Genomic DNA, 19,920 nt, shown 5'->3' with positions numbered 1-19,920 from the left:
ATTAACATAAACCAAAGTACTTTACATATAAGGGTAAGGTATTAGTAAAATAAGTATTAACTTTTAATTAAAAATTCCTACTAGAGGAAAATTTGTTAGGTACAAAAATATTATTTTCCAAACATAACTTTAAAAGGGTAATAAAAAGGAAACAACTACATACGCTAACCCTTCAATGTAAATAATTATGAATGAAAGAAAGTATTTTTACTGCTTGTTTTTAAATAACATAATGAAAAAATAAAGTTTATTAGCTTCTATGAACCTTAGTCCACAATTTGAAGAACTAGATTGCATTCATAGTAAAGGTTATCCTTAACTTTGATGTTCTGTAGAATGTATTTCACTCTAACTAGTCTGCTTTTGTCTTGTTTCCAATATTTAAAATCCCAATGAAACTTTTAAATAAAGGCAATAATTAAAAATAAAGGCACATTACTCGACAATCCACTTAACATGTCATATGTGTTATATGACATGTTATGTCACATATGATCACTTCCTTACATAGCACTCCCATAGCTGTTACCTATGCGATTTATGTACATAATCATGAATGTTCATGCTTCCTATTGCTTTCTCATTCTGTGTCTTCTCTCTGACATCCAAATTCTATGCATTTCAGGGCATGAACCTATTATTTTATTCATTTGTACTTTGTTAATGTTTAGTGTAGGCCACGCAGGAAGGCAGGCATGCAATACATTTTGTTGAATAGATTCAGTAATTCAAACAATGACAACAATAATTTAATTGCACTGCATCATACCACTTGGATAAAAGAAGAGACTTTCCAGAACCTGGTCCTCCAGACACCAGAAGAGGTGGAATCGGGGCTGGTGCTGCCACTAGATCATTAAGGCGCTGGTAATACTAGAAAAAAAATGAATTTACATTGTAAGGAAGCACATGCCTCTGAGACTACTGAAGAGTCAACTTCTGATTATTCTCTGAAAATACTGGAGAAAAGCTCCGTGAGAAAATGAAATCTACTTTTAGTTGACAGCACCCTCATAACCGGCTATTTTTATGGCTGCCAAAACCATGACTGAACTAGTAAACTAAGAACAGGCCTCAATCAGCCGGGCGCGGTGGCTCACACCCGTAATCCCAGCACTTAGGGAGGCCGAGGCGGGCGGATCACGAGGTCATGAGATCCAGAACATCCTGGCTAACATGGTGAAACCCTATCTCTACTAAAAATACAAAAACAAAATTAGCTGGGCGTGGTGGCGGGCGCCTGTAGTCCCAGCTACTCAGGAGGCTGAGGCAGGAGAATGGTGTGAACCCAGGAGGCGGAGCTTGTAGTGAGCCGAGATCGCGCCACTGCACTCCAGCCTGGGTGACAGAGCAAGACTCCATCTCAAAAAATAAATAAATAAATAAAAAGAACGGGTCACGATTTCTTCTACACATAGTACTGCTGCAAATTAATGGGTAAAGGACAACATTTCAGGTCCCTGTGGGGTTTTGCAACACTCAAATGTTTGCAGAATGTTTCAGGGAGCTCATTGTAGCCCCCAAACCACAGAAAATATTGCAGAAGACCTTGAAGGTACTGGCAGGCGACCTAGATCTCCCGGTCAGAGGAATAAACACCTGTTCTGGGAATCACCTTAGTTTCTGGGGGTTGCTGAGAAAAGGTCCAAATAAGAGGTTTTGTGTGGGGACTTGGAGTCTCCCAACCTGCCCGAGAATCAGGTTAGCCTAGGCTGCCTGAGATCTTTCTGAAACTAAGTGAGTTCGGTGTAAAGTCCAAGAATTCCTATTTCCCAAGCTTTCCCCAGAAACTCAAAACTGGTTCAAAGCTAAAAAGGACACACACAAAAACCAAAATATCTTAGTACTTATTAAGGAGTTTCAAAAGTTATCTTGAGACTTGAGTTTTTCTTCAGTGTACCAGTGAAGTGATAGCTGATGAGGAATTTTAAAAAGTGTATAGCAAGTAGTTTGCAGCCAGCTTTAGGCTAGCTTTAGAATAGCACAATTCTCCAGCAACTACAATGAATTACTTGGTATAGGTTTTCAATCAATTTTTCTACTTGTTATATTTAATTAACAAGCAGAAAAATTATATCTCTAAAGAATATATTCCCCAGGAACTCAAATAATTTGAATAGAAATGATTCTTCTGAAGGAGCAAAGAAAGTCTTGATTTACTACCTCTAAGTCCTAATGACTTAGTTCTTGGTCCCACAGAAAGTCCATTTATAGGATCCATTCTTCCCAAGTTCAGACCCCTGGCTATAAAAGAAAAACCATGGATCTGAAGCCAGAAAAGAACTAGGTTCAACTCCCAGATCTGCAATCTACTCACTGTGTACTCTTAGGCAAACCATAATCTGAACCACAGTTTCTTAATTTATAAAACAACAATAGCAATACTTCTCATAAAATAACGACTAACATTTATCATGTATCAGGTACTGTGCTAAGCACTTCATGTGCATTATCTGGTTTAATCCTTGCAACAAGTACCCATGAGGTAGTTACTATTAGTTATTCTCATTTTACAGCCAAGAAAGTAAAAGTTTAGAGTGGCCAAGTAACTTGAAAAATCTAGTTAGTAAATGATGGAATCAGGACATTGACAGTCTAAATTTTAAAAGTTCTGTAAAAATACAACTGTTAGTATTAGCTACTATAATATTCTTTAAAATATTAGTTCTTACATTAATTTTTAATTATTATTAAATTTTTTTGAACTTGCACATAGATTTCATTGTATACCTCAAGTTCTGATAATTTGTTTAGATATTTAAGGATGTTGATAAGACTGATAAAGAAGGACTTATCTGCCTATTTCATGAACTACTATGGTTTGTTTTCTGAATGTAATATTTTGAGTCAAGAATTGGAGAACAGATACTCTTCCTATTCATTTTTCTTATCTTTTCTTTTTTTAAGACAGGGTCTTGCTCTGTTGCCCAGGCTGGGGTGCAGGGGTATCCAGGTCACTGCAGCCTTGACCTCCTGTGCTCAATTGATCCTCCCACCTCAGCTTCCCTAGTAGCTGGGATTACAGGTGCATACCATATGCCTGGTTAATTTTTCTATTGTTTGTAGAAACAAGGTTTTGCCATGTTGCTCAGGTTAGTTTCAAACTCCTGGGCTTAAAGCAATCTGCTTGTCTCAGCCTCCCGAAGTGTTGGGATTACAGGCGTGAGCCACTGCACCTGGCCTCAGCCATACTATCCTTATCAAGTTTCCTAGCTATCCTAATTCTAGTCTGAGTGAGTTGCAGATGGTGGCACAATAAACATGTGGTTGATAAATTCTGGTCTGTAACTAAAAATGTTTGGTCTATAAGCATATTTGAATCTCACATATCTTTCTTATGACATAAACCTAAGCATGTCTCAACATGGATAATCAAGCCATGAGATTAGACAACTAGAATAATCATAAACCTTAACTATATTTAGATGAAAATAAAATCACAATACAGCCTGTAAGTGATGACAGATCGTTGTTAGACTAATACTCCAAGCACTTACTTTCTCAAATCCCAACTCATGGGCTGAATTAGAAGCTTGCTGAAAAGTTTCCATTTGCTCTTGTTCATCATGTATGTCCCACAGAACATCACCAAAATCATCTTCTTCTGGAATGGAATCCTCACTGCTCAAATCCTTAGTCTCCAGGTCTGTGTTCTCAAAACCCAGTATATCCTGAACACAAAGAACAACCACACAAAAATGAATGAAGAAAATAAAGATCTTACAGCGGGGGCACCCAGGCCCAAAGTGGGCTTCACCTACTTTCGGGAGGGCAAGTTCAAACATATGGCCCTTGTATAACACCTACAAGAATAAACTTATAACTATAAAAAATCACTAATTTAAAACAAAAGAAAAATATTAAAGTAATAGAAATGAATACCTCTTTTTATAAAAATAAAATTAAAGGAATATTTTGAATCCCATGGAATTTGTTTCTTGAAAAATGTTACTCACCATCTTTGGCTGAATCTGGCTGGTGAATAGTTATAAAGTACTAACGACTAGGAAATATGTTATAAGAATTGAATTACTGGCCGGGCGCGGTGGCTCAAGCCTGTAATCCCAGCACTTTGGGAGGCCGAGACGGGCGGATCACGAGGTCAGGAGATCAAGACCATCCTGCCTAACACGGTGAAACCCCGTCTCTACTAAAAATACAAAAACTAGCCGGGCGAGGTGGCGGGCGCCTGTAGTCCCAGCTACTCGGGAGGCTGAGGCAGGAGAATGGCGTGAACCCGGAAGGCGGAGCTTGCAGTGAGCTGAGATCCGGCCACTGCACTCCAGTCCGGGCGACAGAGCGAGACTCCGCCTCAAAAAAAAAAAAAAAAAAAAAAGAATTGAATTACTAAGATGTGATTTCTTGATCTCAAGTATCTCTGCTGTCATATTTAGTCTTTATATTAAGTTACTGAAAATATGTTCTCTTTCAAGCACTAATGATGTTAAGTATATTTACTTTCACTTGCTGCCATTCTTTCTGCTCAATGAATTTTATTTATCTTGGTCCTAAAATTCACAAGATTGTGAAGATCGAATTTGATAAAGACAACTGTCATACTAGAGAATACCATATAAAATGTGCTGCCAGAGGTCATATCATTTTGGGGCTCACTCTCTTTCTCTAATAATAAATCTTCATACTTCCTACTTCTCAAATAGGGTCCCTGGATGCCTGGGGGATGTGTCAGAAGGTGTGGGCAACCACAGGCTAAACATGGCACATCTTCCCACTGTGCCCATTCTGTTTGAGGAAGAGGGGAGTAATAAATAATCATTATTACTATTTTTTTAATACATAATTTAAAATTATTTTTTATATTAAACACAAACATAGACATAATATCAGGCAGAATATATAACTCACATAAATTTTCAAGACAGCACATGAAACTTCATAAAGACTTCCAGCTTAAGGCCCCTCCCTGGGCCATGTTCTCATCCCCCCTGGAGGCACGCTTTCATCCTCCTCTTCTGTTAGGGATAACATGGTGGGAAAACCTGAAAGGGACTTTCCTAATATATAAAAACTCAAAGGGTACACAGAGGAGCCTCCCTATTGAATAAAATGAACACTTTCTCTCAAACAGTTTTTAGCTAGCGCTTCTGTAATATGTTTTACACTTAGGTATTGAAGCATCAAATAGTCCTGTGAGATAGATCAGAGGTAAAGATATTAATACATGATCCTAGTAATGCTAAGAACATACCACAGGATGGACTCCCAACAGAAACAACAGCGCCTTCCCCAGGTACTGTGTTCAAAAAGACAAGCAAGTGGTTTTCTCTGGAAAATTCAATTTTATAGAAAGCGATCTTAAAATATTTTAGATGAAATCTTACAGAGAATGCATATTTACCTGTTTAATAATCTTTTCTACACAAATGTAAGTTTTATATACTCCTTCTGCAGGATCTCCTGAGTGATCAATGATCTGGATAAAAATCATTTAAGAACAATGAGAAAAACCATAATATCAGAAAGAAGTGGTGGTAAACACTTTTATAGTGCTTATGTGACAGGAACTATTCTAAATATTTAACACATATTAGCTAATTTATCTTCACAACAATCTTAGGAGGGAGATACTATTATTATCCCCATTTTATAGAAGAGTAAACTGAGGCACAGTAACTTGTCCAAGGCCACACAAGGGATTTACTGTGAAAAATGGAACAATAACACAAGAAGTAGGCCAGGTGCGGTGGCTCATGCCTGTAATCCCAGCACTTTGGGAGGTGGTGAGGCGGGTGGATCACGAGGTCAGGAGATCGAGACCATCCTGGCTAACACGGTGAAACCCCATCTCTACTAAAAATACAAAAAATTAGTCGGGCATGGTGGCGGATGCCTGTAGTCCCAGTTACTCGGGAGGTTGAGGCAGGAGAATGGCATGAACCCGGAAGGCGGAGCTTGCAGTGAGCGGAGATCCCGCCACTGCACTCCAGCCTGGGTGACAGAGTGAGACTCCGTCTCAAAAAAATAAATAAATAAAAAGAAGTATACATTTTTTTGCCCTGTCTCCAAATTTTCTCTTATGTATTTCCACACCACTGAATATATTTACCCTTCAAAATGCATCAAAATACAATTTTATGTCAATAAAACTATAATTCTACAAAAGACAAAAGCAAAATAGTATTTTACTATGTAGTCTTACTGAGTCTGCTGAAAGAAGAACGCCTAATCTGTAAGAACATGTGTACTGCTACTAATAATATTTGATAAAATGAGAATAAGGCAATGATTTTACAATAAATACCAAGTGAACAAGCATGGAGATTCACCCTCCATTTACATTTATAATCATGGTAGGGAGACCTTATTTCACTCCTATTTTATAAAATAAACTCATCCTTCTAGCATACTAATTTTTTAAAAGTAAAGCTTATAGAATACATAGAATAAAAAAGATAAATATCTTTTTTTGTGGGACCTAGTGGACTACTTGATACTACAATAATTAAAGAATGAAATGGGTCTGGAAATGATAATAAAAATGCACTTCCTTTTTGTCTTAGCCTCTTTAGTTTTATATGGCATGCTGGTCTCAAGCTATCTTTTCAATACTAAATGATGGAAAGAAAAATGCTTGTATTCATATTTGATTTTATTTCCTGGCTGGGCACAGGGAAGTGAAAACTGTAAAAATCCTAGAATTGTTTTCAATTGTATTATTGACATTAACTACAGACATTTACCAAGTTGCCTCCATGTACAGTAATAAAAAGCCTATAATATCTATTCTAAAAATTATCCCAACATGCATCTAGGAATGATCAAATTTCTCTCATCCCATCATCAGCTTTTTGTTTTCCCCAATGCTCTCAGGAAAAGTCACTATAAAAAGTCTCCTCCTACAGCATGGACAACATAATGAGACCCCATCTCTATAAAAATGTTAACAAAGTAGCCAGGCATGGTGGCCCCTGCCTATAGTCCCAGCTACTCAAGAGGCTGAGGTGGGAGGATTGCTTGATATCTGAGTCCAGGAATTTGAGGCTTCAATGAGCTATGAACATGCCACCACACTCCAGCCTGGGTGACAGAGTGAGACTCTGTCTCTTAAAAAAAAAAAAAAAAGTCTCCTCCTGACACTAATCCTTGGTCAGTAGACAGAAGAACTCTATGCTTGGGAGAAAAGCACAAAATACCATCTGATCATACAGATCATACTCATGCTAGCCACACTTGCGATTCATTTCTCTCTTTTTCTCACAACCCACAACCAATCCGTTAAGAAATGCTATTGGCTCTACTGTCAAAATGTATTCAGAATCCTACCACTTCTCATCATTTCCTCTACCACCACCCTGCTTGGAGCCACCAGCATCTCTCACCTGGATAACGGCAATGGCTCTGAGACTCTGCACACTACCCCCTGAATGACCACCTCTTCTCAACGTGGCAGCCAAAAAGATGACTGTCAAATGATCACGCCGGTCCTCATTCTATTGCTTATAGTCCTGCAATGGCTCCCAATCTCACTCCAAGTGAAAAGCCAATATCCTCAAAATGACCTCTGAGGTTCTTCACAATCAATGAGGTCCCCTCTCCTTCTCCTCCCCTCACTTATCTGCTCCGGCCACATGGGTTTCTCTCCCCTGCCCAGACATGCCAGGCTCATGTCCATCTCATGGCCTTTGCTCCAGTTTTTCCCTCAGCTGAGTGTTATTCAAAAATGCCTATGAATTTTACCTTGGCTTTGTTGGTCTTGTTTAGATTAGAAACTTGATCAATCAATTGCTGGACAGAGTCAGAACTGACTTTTCCATCTTCCAAACGATGAAAGATTAATCGAGGTTTTCCTTCAGGGTTTTTCAGAAAAGCTTCTTCACAATCTTCCAATAAAAGGCTAGATTGGAAATCAGCATTTTGTGTGCTATACTGCATGTGGCAGCAAGCAGTTAGTTAATCAACCTATATCAATAATGGAGTTTTACTACAGTGACAAGTGGCCAGAAAAGGTCCAACTGCAGAACAAGTGAAGCTTTCCAAAACTGGATGTGCTACGGCTCTCTTCCAGCTTGGTCTTAAAATATAATATATTCATTAACCCATAGTGAGCATAAATATAATAAATTATGCATTAAATTGTAAAGCCCATAGAACTTTATTTTTTAAAACTAAAAAAGATCTCAAAAACACTCTTAAACTTGGCTCAAAATAATGGGCTAGACTCATGAGACTTTGAAAATAGATGGCAAACAAAATTCCATCTAAAAAGGTATAATTTCCATGTTAACACAAGTAGGCAGGAGGTCATGCATGGGGAGGTACACAGGCACCATCCAGGGCAACAGCCAGGTTCCTGTACTGCTTTTCCAGGGGTTCTTTTTAATGCTTTTAATTTGACCCACCTCACTTCATGGCAGAATCACAGGAGAAATCTCTTACAATGGAAGATAGGAACTGAAATATGGCAAGTCCAGGAGAGGCCTTTATTCCAGATAAAGGTTTCAAAATGAGGAATTCTTTGCTCTTGATTGGCCCTCCTTCATTACATCAGCACCCTTGTTGGGCAGACCAGGCTCACTAAGAATTCTTGAACCTACATAGAAGGAGAGGAGCTTCTCTGTTTGGATGGCAGCCCCAAAGTTTTGAGAGTTTTCTCTTTCCCAGTTCTTTTAGTCTTTTCTCATCTAATAAATGACCCTAATCCTTATACCCAATATATACTACAAGAAAGATCTGGAGACAGATTGGAAGAGGTTGGATGACTAGAAAAAACCTTGACTGAGGTGAAGGTAAAAAAAATTCCAAAAAACAACTTTGTTACAGGGAACCAAAATTATATTTTTAATGAAAATTCTAGAAAAAAAATCCTAGAACTAATAATCTGCTGAGGTATTTCTCTCTCTCTCTCCCTCCCTTCTTTCTTTCTCTCCCTCTTTTTTTTTTTTTTGAGACAGGGTCTCACTCTGTCATCCAGCCTGGGGTGCAGTGGTATAATCACAGCTCACTGCAGCTTCAACCTCCTGGGCTCAAGCAATTCTCCCACCTCAGCCTCCGGGGTAGCTAGGCCCACAAGCACATGCCACCACACCCAGCTAATTTTTGTATTTTTTGTAGAGATGGGGTTTCACCATGTTGCCCAGGCAAGTCTTGAATTCCTGGGCTCAAGTGATCCTCTCACCTTGGCCTCCCAAAGTGCCGGGATTACAGGCATGAGCCAAGGCGCGCAGCCCACATCTACTGGGGTTTTCTACACAACAAAGGACACTGCAACCAATTCCCCTTTCTAGAAAGCATTCAATGAAAGTTGTCTAGAGAAACAAATTTTGTGTGTGGGGTATGTGTGTGTATGTGTAGAAGGGTGATACTATATGATTCAGAATTTGCAAATTAGACTACTGGCCCAAAATATTAAAAATTAAGAAACATTCTATTGTATATTTCTGTGCCAATCCATTCTACCCAAACCACAGAAGTTTTCTATGTTAAAATCACTCTGACCATGTTCTATAGAATTTTGGAATTCCAATGATTCATCTGTCAGTGCTTTGGGGGAAAAGTCTGTGGCCCATTAGAAGACCATAGAGTGGGTGTCCTGCTCAGGCACATGTACATATTTCAAAACATTCCCTACAAAACTGACCCATGGGGCTCAGATAAAATGATATGATCTCTGGGATTTTATTCAAATAATTTGGTGGAACGGAAGCAGATGCTACAGATGAAACAACTGGTCATGAGTTGATAATTGCTGAAGTTAGTATGACAGGCCAGCTAATATGTTGATAAACTGCACTTTAAGATCCCTTCAGAAAGTAGCCTGAGCAGACAAAAATGTAGGGGAGGAGCTGCTAGAGAAGATGCAGCTTTGTGGGGCTGGAGGAGTTAAAACAGTGAGGCTGAGGCATAATGAGGAAAGTTCAATTATAGAACAAACAAGAGCTTCCACTTGCCTAAATTCTATAAGGAAACTCTATGGGCGATCTGGTAAAACAAACAAAACAAAAAAAACCTGAAACCAATAATAGGGCCTAAGAAGTCCTGAAAGGTGACTGAACTACCCCTTAGGCACGGAGGCCTCCCCATCCCTTGAGAAAGACTGATGATGCCCTGAGGAAAACCAGTCACAGTTGCCCCTCTGTGCTGCTGTGCGAAGGGAGAGGCACCTCTCCTTCTACTCCTTCTACGTAGGTTCAAGCATTCTTAGTGAGCCTGGTCTGCCCAGCAAAGGTGCTGATGTAATGAAGGAGGGCCAATCATGGGCAAATAATTCCTCATTTTAAAACCTTTATCTGGGCCGGGCGCGGTGGCTCAAGCCTGTAATCCCAGCACTTTGGGAGGCCGAGACGGGCGGATCACGAGGTCAGGAGATCGAGACCATCCTGGCTAATACGGTGAAACCCCGTCTCTACTAAAAAATACAAAAACTAGCCGGGCGAGGTGGCGGGCGCCTGTAGTCCCAGCTACTTGGGAGGCTGAGGCAGGAGAATGGCGGAAACCCAGGAGGCGGAGCTTGCAGTGAGCTGAGATCTGGCCACTGCACTCCAGTCCGGGCGACAGAGCGAGACTCCGCCTCAAAAAAAAAAAAAAAAAAAAAAAAAAAACCTTTATCTGGAATATTCCTACTCAGCCAGCCTCTCCTGGACTCGCCATATTTCAGTTCCCATCCTTCATTGTAGGAGATTTCTCCCAGGATTTTTCTCCTTCCATGAAGGGAGGCGGGTCAAATCAAAGGCATTAAAGAAGAACCCCTGGAAAAGCAGTGCAGGAGCCTGGCCATTTCCCTCTAATGCACCTTCTCCGGTCAGTGACACTGAGAGGCACAGTGCCTGTGCACCTCACTAAGCATGACTTCCTGCCTACCTTCCCCACCTACAACTAAGCATGTTGTTAGCATAGCTGCTCCAAATCCAATCATTTCATACCCCAAAACCATGCATTTTGAGCTTCATAATTTCTTGTAAGAGACCTGAATAGTGTGAGAAGCCAGTGAACACTATCTTCAAATAACTCTGTGGATACCATCTGCACACAGGGAATAGTTATTGACCAGGAAAGTGTTTCCCCATGGAGCTTCCAAGCTGCTCCGGAGAGGCTTTTCCAGATTCATCTTTTGGGAAGGATGGGGTAGTCACTGGGGTGGGTGAAGGTGCAATCTGAGAGAAACAAAGTCTCCAACAGCCCGTTTGTGGTGTGGAGCCCATCCCCACGGCCATACCTCTTGACAGGCATGAAAGAAACAATAATAAAATAATAAGCAGCTGGAATAGGAAAAGTTTAAGTAAAATAAAGCCAAAGTAGAGACTAAAATTATTAAATTTAAGAAATTTAAATCCTTACTTAACAAGAATAAAATTTTTTAAAATGTACAATATAAAATTTTACTAAAAGGAGATAAACTGAAAACTACTAAGCAAAAGTAATAAAATATGAAATAAATGGGGAGGAAAACATTAAGAAGAGTTTAAAATTGGAAAAGAAAAATAAATGTTAAAAGGGTAAATATAATGTATACAATGTTTTATTTAAAAAGTAAGGGGTTTTTTTTGGTTTGTTTCTAAAACAGGGTCATGCTCTGTCACCCAGAAAGTTTTTTTTTTTTTAATTATACTTTAAGTTCTAGGGTACATGTGCATAACGTGCAGGTTTGTTATATATGTATACTTGTGCCATATGTACATATGCAGTTGATGCTGCACCCATCAACTCGTCAGCACCCATCAATTCGTCATTTATATCAGGTATAACTCCCAATGCATTCCCTCTCCCCTCCCCCCTCCCCATGATAGATGCAGCTGGAAACCATCATTCTTAGCAAACTATCACAAGAACAGAAAACCAAACACTGCATGTTCTCACTCATAGGTGGGAACTGAACAATGACATGAGTTGGAATCGGAAAGTTTTTTTAATGTAAAGAAAAACAAAATGGTTGTATGGATTAAAGATAAGAATTAGAAAAAATAATGTAACAACAAATAACATATTACCAAGTAAGATAAAAAAAAAAACTACTTGGCCAGGCGCGGTGGCTCAAGCCTGTAATCCCAGCACTTTGGGAGGCCGAGATGGGCGGATCACGAGGTCAGGAGCTCGAGACCATCCTGGCTAACACTGTGAAACCCTGTCTCTACTAAAAAATACAAAAAAAAAAAAAAACTAGCCAGGCGAGGTGGCGGGCGCCTGTAGTCCCAGCTACTCGGGAGGCTGAGGCAGGAGAATGGCGTGAACCCGGGAGGCGGAGCTTGCAGTGAGCTGAGATCTGGCCACTGCACTCCAGCCCGGGCAACAGAGCAAGGCTCTGTCTCAAAAAAAAAAAAAAAAAAAAAAAACTACTCAATCATTAACAAGACAAGATATATCCTTAATAAATATAAAAACAGGGAAAGAAGAAGGAAGGGGTGGATAGCAATGAAACCCAACTGAAGACAATCAAGTTGAAGAACTCCTTAAACACATTCTGAATGAAGGCTCATTGACTAGGTAGTTCCCTGTTCACCTGGCCACTAGGCAAAGTCTTAAGGGTCAAAAATGCGTTATACTGTAGGGAAACTTGTGAAACTTAAGGCCCTACATATATCTATACACAGTTAAAGTCAGAGTTGGTCCACAATTAAAAATAAAAAAGCAAAATGCTTTAGAAAGGTTAAATTTAGACAGTAAATCTAGAAAGAAAAATTAGCCTCTTATTAATCTTATTTTGTCCTTTATATCTAACTGGTGAAAAAAAATCTTTATTTGCAGATAAGACTTATTAGCATGATTATATTCACATTATAAGAACATTGTTCACTTTACTGGGTCTATTTAAATAGTAAGCTCCTCACAGTATGTAAATTATGATTCAACACCTATACAAGTGATCAAGTGCATGAACTTCATATGTAACATATATAGTTCAAATACCTCTCAGTTGGTATCCAAAGAAAGAAAACAATGAAGGTTAATGTTGATTATTGAAATTAGGAGTTATCAACTTTTTCTGTAAAAGGTCAGATAGTAAACAGTTCAGGTTTTGTATGACATATGGTTTCTGTTGTAACGCTTCAACTTTGCTATTATAGTATGAAAGCAGCTGTAGAAAATATATGAATGGGCTGGGTCAGTGGCTCACGCCTGTAATCCCAGCACTTTGGGAGCCCAAGGTGGGCAGATCACAAGGTCAGGAGATCGAGACCATCCTGACTAGCACGGTGAAACCTCATCTCTACTAAAAATACAAAAAATTAGCTGGGCATGGTGGCAAGCGCCTGTAGTCCCAGCTACTGGGGAGGCTGAGGCAGGAGAATGGCGTGAACCCGGGAGGCAGAGCTTGCAGTGAGCCGAGGTCGCATCACTGTACTCCAGCCTGGGCAACAGAGCGACTCTGTCTCAAAAAAAAAAAAAAAGAAAAAAAAAGAAAATATATGAATGAATGAATGAATGAATGTGGCTGTGTTCCAATAAAACTTTATTTACAAAAGCGGACTCCTGGCTAGATTTGGCCCTTGGGCTATATTTGCCAAACTCTGATTTATAATAAGTTATAAATTAATGATGTTGATCATATGACCTATGAAAAAATCTAACAGCATAAACTTTTTAAATTAAAAATCTAACAACATAAAACTTTTAATTCTTGATTTTATTTAAGTATGAAACAGTTGTAGAATTAATAATTTCATGGACTTTTTTATTATAAGGATGCAATTAAAATTTATCTTTGAAGCTTATTTGGCAATCTCAATTCTATTTACAGTTTACTGCTTATAATACATTACATTTTTTTCAGCTTACCTTGGTAATGTTAAGTGAATAAATAAAATAACTAAAGAACTTTTCTCAATTTCCCATTTTCTTACAGTGAGGTATTGATTTTCAACATCTATTGGAAAATAAACAGCATGGAAAAAATATCCCATTGTCTCGCACATTCTCTTAAGTTTAGGTGAATAGTCCTAAAAACAAATGAAAACATATAAAAGCTTAATGTATTTAACTAAAGACCAAGTGAGATTCATACTACTTAAAATAAAAAGTATGCTTTAAAACAGGTTATACTGGATATCTTTTAATATAAACTTTTAAAAATAATCACATTTTAAAGAAAATCTTAAAGAGAAAAGGCATGTTTCTCTCAAATACAAATAATAATAGCTTAGCAACCTGGCCTTCTTCTAGCTCAGAAGATGACTTATTTCATAATAAACCTAGAACAATAGGAGACAGTATTAGGCTATTTTGCTTTGGTATTTGTTTCTTTTCGGTATTATTACCATGAACAATCTGTTTTATTGTCATACAGAGTGCAAAATATAGATCCATAGATCTGTATAGTAAAAAACATCCACTATGATACATCAGAACGCTAAAGCAGAGCGATGTAAATTAAAACACATAAATCTACAATTAAGAGAGTAAGTAATGATGACTATTATTATGAAAGAAATTAGTAATACCCTCAAAATGTCCTTGGGAATAATATATTCAATTACTGGATGGAAGCTTTGGGCTTTAAAATATTTTATCTTTTTACTAAAATTGAATAATATCACAAAGGAAAGCTAAATGAGTTTGGTAATCAACAACAGGGAAGATGTTAATATAGCAGGTATAGCATGTGACACACATTCTATAAAATTCCCTTGGAACACTCGTAGGCAAGCTTTTTATATAAAGGGTTAGATAGCAAATATTTCTGCAACAATAATAATCGCTTAACAACTTGGCTGTTTTAGCAGGGATCTTTGTGGTTTATTTGGCTTCCATCACAATTTACTCTGCCATTGAATTGGTGTTGTAGTGCCGCCATGGATGATATGTAAACGAATGAGTGTGGCAATATTCTAATAAACTTGATAGACACTAAAATTTGTATTTCATATAATTTTCACGTCATAAAGTATTATTCTCCTTTTGACTTTTTCTACCACTTAAAATGTGAAAACCAATCTTATCGCTGGGCCATTTAAAACAGGCAGCAGGCCAGATTTCGCCAACAGGCTATAGTGACCCCCGCCTTAGAATAACTCCAACGGCTGCCTTGGAAAATTTAAACCATGGTAGGGAGAAAATTTTATTACCTGAGACAGACTCAAGGATAGAGCTGGCAGAGACAGTAACTAAAGCAGACACAATCAACAAGAGTCTTAAACATTGTGGAGAATATGCAATGAAAATTTCACAAAACAAGCCTAGGCAACACAATGAGACCCTTTCTCTACAAAAAAAAAAAAAAAAAAAAAAAAAAACCAAAAAATTAAATTAGCCATATTTGGTGGTGTGTGCCTGTAGTAGTCCTAGCTGTTATGGAGGACTAGGTGGGAGGATTGCTTGAGCTCATGAGTTTGAGGCTACAGTGAGCTATGACTGTGCCACTGCCCTCCAGCCCAGGCAACAGAGCAAGACACTGTCTCAAAACAACCAAACACACACACAAAAAAAACTCCAGAAAGTTCCAACACCTTAGTCTGACATTTATAACTAAAACAAGTTAAAACCTTCTTTTTCTGTCCTAGCTCCCGTCCTAGGAAAGTTAATTCCAGAAAGTAAACATAAATAAATAAACCCTCAATTCACTACCTTTCTTTGCATATAATACTGAAAAATACTTTCTCTTAAGAAAAGCCCAAGACGCTTCCTATTCTTTAAGACATAAAATCTAGTAGGAAACTATTTGGTTCAGAAACAGTAGTATCAGAAACAGAATATAATATTAACTTATATTTTAAATTGGTGGATACAGAATTTATAAATATCCTCACCTTAACGAAAAGATCCATCTCAGGCTCGGTTTCATCTGTATAAATGAGGTAACATCTGACAGTGTTACTCCACAGAGAATGTGAAAACAGAGGAGTAACTTGTAATAAACTAGCTACAGCAATATCCCAATCATCTGAAAATAAAATTGCTCAAGTTCATGAAAAAATTACCAGAACATATTTGATCATTCTAAAAAAGTTTAAAAAACATAACAGGCATCATAGAATGGAATCTCATCTTACATGTTAATACTGCCATAGCTTCTAGAGTAATATATTCAAAGGCAATTAGTTTTCTAAACACAAATCCTATCCTAGGACTTGAAGCAATGAATGTCACCAGTGGTCTTCCCTGAGGCACCAGTGGTTCCAGTCAAGTGTCATGAAAAAATTTTACATGAGTTTTTTGATTAGTTTGTTACTTGAAGTTAGCCTACATTACCAAGAGGATCTGTAGCTTTACTTTCTTATTATTCTTGAAATATATTGAGTTAAAAGAAAGCTCAAGAATGGCATAAAATGAAAAGTAGCCTTATGCTAACTATATTTAGTGAGAATAAAAATTTAACATATATTTGGCTAGTTCAAGAAGCACAATTTTAAAAATGATTTTCATTTTGCTGATAGAGAAATAATTGTATGGTTTTAAGGAAAAAGAGTAGAACTACTTATAACTTCTTAGGTCTGCACTGATATTGAAATTCTAAACAGATCTTAGAGCTATTCTGGACACTGTGTTATGTAAAAATAATGAAAATATTCTTTTGGGTATGAATACAGTTGTCCCTTGGTATCAGTGGAGGACTGGTACCAGCACCTCCCCTCACATACCAAATCCACAGATTCTCAAGTCCCTTATATAAAATCATGTGGTATTTGCATATAAACTACGCACATCCTCCCATATACTTTAAATCAAGTTTGTCCAATCCGTGGCCTGTGGGCCTCATGTGGCCTAGGATGGCTTTGCAGCCCAGCACAGCATTATAAGACTTTTTTGCCATTTTTTTTTTAGTTCATCAGCTATCATTAGTGTTCGTGTATTTTACTTGCAGTCAAAGACAATTCTTCTTCTTTCACTGTGGACCAGGGAAGCTAAAAGATTCGATACCCCTGCTTTAAATAATCTCTAGTTATTTACAATACCTAATGCAATGTAAATGCTATGTAAATAGTTGTTATACTGTAATGTTTCTTGTTTTTGTTTTTATTGTTATATTGTTATTTTCTTTGTTATTTTTCCAAATATTTTTGATCACTGGTTGAGTGGATCTGTGGATATGGAGGGAAAACTGTACTATATTACCTAATAGAGATTTTTGGTATTTTGTTCCGTAACCTGCTCTAATCTTTAGCATTATCAAAGAAGCAGAGGGAAAGATTAAAACCTACTATTTTTCAGTTAATCTACATTAGATTTGCTGCTCAACTAAAACACTGGAGAATTCAGACCAGAACACAGTTACCAGAACCTGGCTGGCCAGGCTGGCAGAAGAACCACCTGATCCCCATCTAAATTACGTAACCTCGTCCTTCCTTGTTAGTTACAGCCCCACTGTATGATGGTTTGTCAATGGAAAGCACTAGGAACACAAATTTCATGCTTTGCTAATGGTATTAATAGTTCTAGCACAAGATTATAAAACATGAACAATCACTACCACTAGGCAAATAATTGACAAAGAGCATGTATTACCTCTGTTAACATTTGCAAAGGGTCCTTCCACATCTATAGAACTATGGGCAAACTCAGGGCCTCTGAAGGACTGCTGAAGCTGGATCATGCTTCCTATGGAAGGTTCACTTCCCAAGGCTCCGCCAGTCCAATATTCACATTGGGTTCCAGCAGCTGTTCAGCAAGAGATTTTTATCTTGTGAAAGCCAACTTACTGAACGTTCAAAACCTCATCACATATACTGAACAGGATTTCTAATTTTAAAAAATACTAAAATATTATAAATATTCAAACGATTTTGAAAATACTTTGCCATTGACTTTTGGCAAAGTTCAAAGATACTGATTAACATAATTCTGGTTATCATCTCAAATTCAAAGAGCGGATTAAAAAGAAAAAGATAAAGAAACAAACAATAAAATAGAAATCATAATAAGAGGGAAGTTAAAAACATTTCACACAAAAAAATTCTAAAAACCATTTCTAACTGTACAGCTTAGGCATCAATTAAAATCTGAAGGAAAAAAGCCTCAAAGGCAGACTGTTACTAACACACATGAATATAAAAATATTCATAATTTATTAGGACATAAACTCTTTGCAGCAGGGAGTACATCCTTCTCAACCTCCTAGAGCAACAAAATTAATGTCTGAATCATTAAGAACTTATGAACTTGATGATTTTCTAATAAATTATATTTGCCAGAATGTCTACATCTCTGGCAAAACTGAGCTTACTATTTGTAGCTCTTTGAGTCTCAAACGGGTGACATTCCCCCTCAAGTGTTCCTTCTTCCTGTTTAACACAAAATACGAAGAAAAAAGACCTAGAAAGGAATGTGTTTCTAATTTGCCGAGACAATTACAATAGTTTTGAAACACTGTACATTTGAATATGTCAATACTGAAATAATCACTAAGACTTATGTTGGGGTATAAAAAAGCATTTTCTCAGCTACTCTTGGCCGTTAACAATCACTTTTTTGTTTGAGATGGAATCTTGCTCTGTCACCACGCTGGAGTGCAGTGGCGCAATCTTGGCTCACTGCAACCTCCACCTCCTGGGTTCAAGCGATTCTCCTGCCTCAGCCTCCTGAGTAGCTGGAACTACAGGCACATGCCACCATGCCCAGCTAATTTTTGTATTTAGTAAAGACAGGCTTTCACCATGTTGGCCAGGATGGTCTTGATCTCTTGACCTCGTGATCTGCCCGCCTTGGCCTCATCAAGTGCTGGGATTACAGGTATGAGCCACTGCACCCAGCCTTCATTTTTTTCCTTAAAAGTTAGCAATAAAGGCCAGGTGCGGTGGCTCATGCTACTTGGGAGGCTGAGGCAGAAGAATGGTATCTCAAAAAAAAAAAAAGTTAGCAATAAAAATTCCAGGATGTTGGTCAGATTTCAATGATACTAAAATGAAAATTAAGAAGGAACTGTCAGTTACTATATTTTACTCCAAAATGCATCCATTTGAAAGAGTATACTTACAGTTCATTATAAATGGGAGGGTGACTACATTTTTCCACTGCATTTTAAAATAGAATCTTTTTCTTTTTTCACTATCAATCACACTTTATTAACATTTTCTTAGAATATGTAAATCCTTTCACTCTGTGATTTCAAGCTTTTATTTCCAGAAAAACATATTTCATTTAATTATAAAACAAACACTTTTTGAACAGTTCACAAAGCTATACTGGAAACCACTCAGTGAACTATAATGCAAGTATTCTAAAGCAAAGAATACATCATTATGTAAAGAAATAACACTGCAGAGACTACGAACTCCAATATCCATTCTCCTTCTTTTTTCAGTAACAGAACCCTACATTTGAGTTGGACTCTTCTGCCTGGCTGCTGATTACACTATCCAGTCTTCCCAGGTATAGTTCTGACTAATGGGATTTGAGAAGTCATCTTAGGTTGTGCTTTCTGGGAAAGGAATGTATTCTCCCCTTCCTTCTTTCCCTTGGCTAAAATGCAGACGTGCTGGTGGGAGCTGGGATAGCTATCTTAGACCAGAGAATAAAGGTTATGGGTTAGGGTTGCCAGAGTGACAAAGTAGAAGGAACTTTAGTCCCCAAATTCATACACTTCGTGGAGAATAGGTGTCTTAGCAGCTGACAGAAATAATGTACGACTCTATTTGCAACAGTAGTTAAAGCGATAACCTAATATAGATAAGTAAAAGAAATCTAGCAGAATCCAAAGTTGGCTCTACATGTCATTAGAGCTATGTTGAAAGCTCAAAATATAAATAGGATATATACTTACCAGTGACATCTGTACAGTCGTCGTCTGAATCAGACTCCCCAGGATCAAATACTTGGATGCCCTGAGCCTGTAGCCTCTGAAGTTTGCTCTCCAACTCCCTCTTGGCCCTCAGTAAGTCCTGAATTTCATTTTCTTTGGTCTCTCTAAAAATCTTTAAAAAGAATAATTTTAATTTTGAAAGTTTTTTTATAATCAAAAATTGTGTCATCAACTTTAAGGGAAAAATATTTCATTCATAAAACCAATATTCATTTGGTCCTCGATGTCCCCTT

General features: G+C 37.8%; 1 protein-coding gene across 8 annotated transcripts in view; it reads right to left on the bottom strand.

Annotated features, from left to right (window-relative positions):
- The window catches only part of NPHP3 (nephrocystin 3), a 50,000-nt gene that overhangs the window by 26,509 nt on the left and 3,571 nt on the right, over nt 1-19,920 (bottom strand). For all 8 annotated transcript variants that reach the window (XR_004437335.1, XR_004437334.1, XR_004437333.1 and 5 more), the window contains exons 3-10: nt 19,649-19,799; nt 17,395-17,547; nt 15,699-15,832; nt 13,732-13,892; nt 7,699-7,855; nt 5,360-5,434; nt 3,498-3,671; nt 770-873 (exon numbers count right to left, since the gene is read on the bottom strand). Coding sequence is in view for 5 of the 8 variants with exons in the window: in XM_033212663.1 (XP_033068554.1) it covers nt 770-873; nt 3,498-3,671; nt 5,360-5,434; nt 7,699-7,855; nt 13,732-13,892; nt 15,699-15,832; nt 17,395-17,547; nt 19,649-19,799 (1,109 nt within the window). In the remaining 3 variants the exon portion in view is untranslated. The remainder of the gene's footprint in view (nt 1-769; nt 874-3,497; nt 3,672-5,359; nt 5,435-7,698; nt 7,856-13,731; nt 13,893-15,698; nt 15,833-17,394; nt 17,548-19,648; nt 19,800-19,920) is intronic.

The sequence above is a fragment of the Trachypithecus francoisi genome, unplaced genomic scaffold (assembly GCF_009764315.1).
Source record: "Trachypithecus francoisi isolate TF-2019V2 unplaced genomic scaffold, Tfra_2.0 Lachesis_group0, whole genome shotgun sequence".
Taxonomy (NCBI): Eukaryota; Metazoa; Chordata; class Mammalia; order Primates; family Cercopithecidae; genus Trachypithecus; species Trachypithecus francoisi.
Note: the sequence above shows the minus strand (reverse complement) of the source record. Positions and strands in the feature narration are given on the sequence as shown.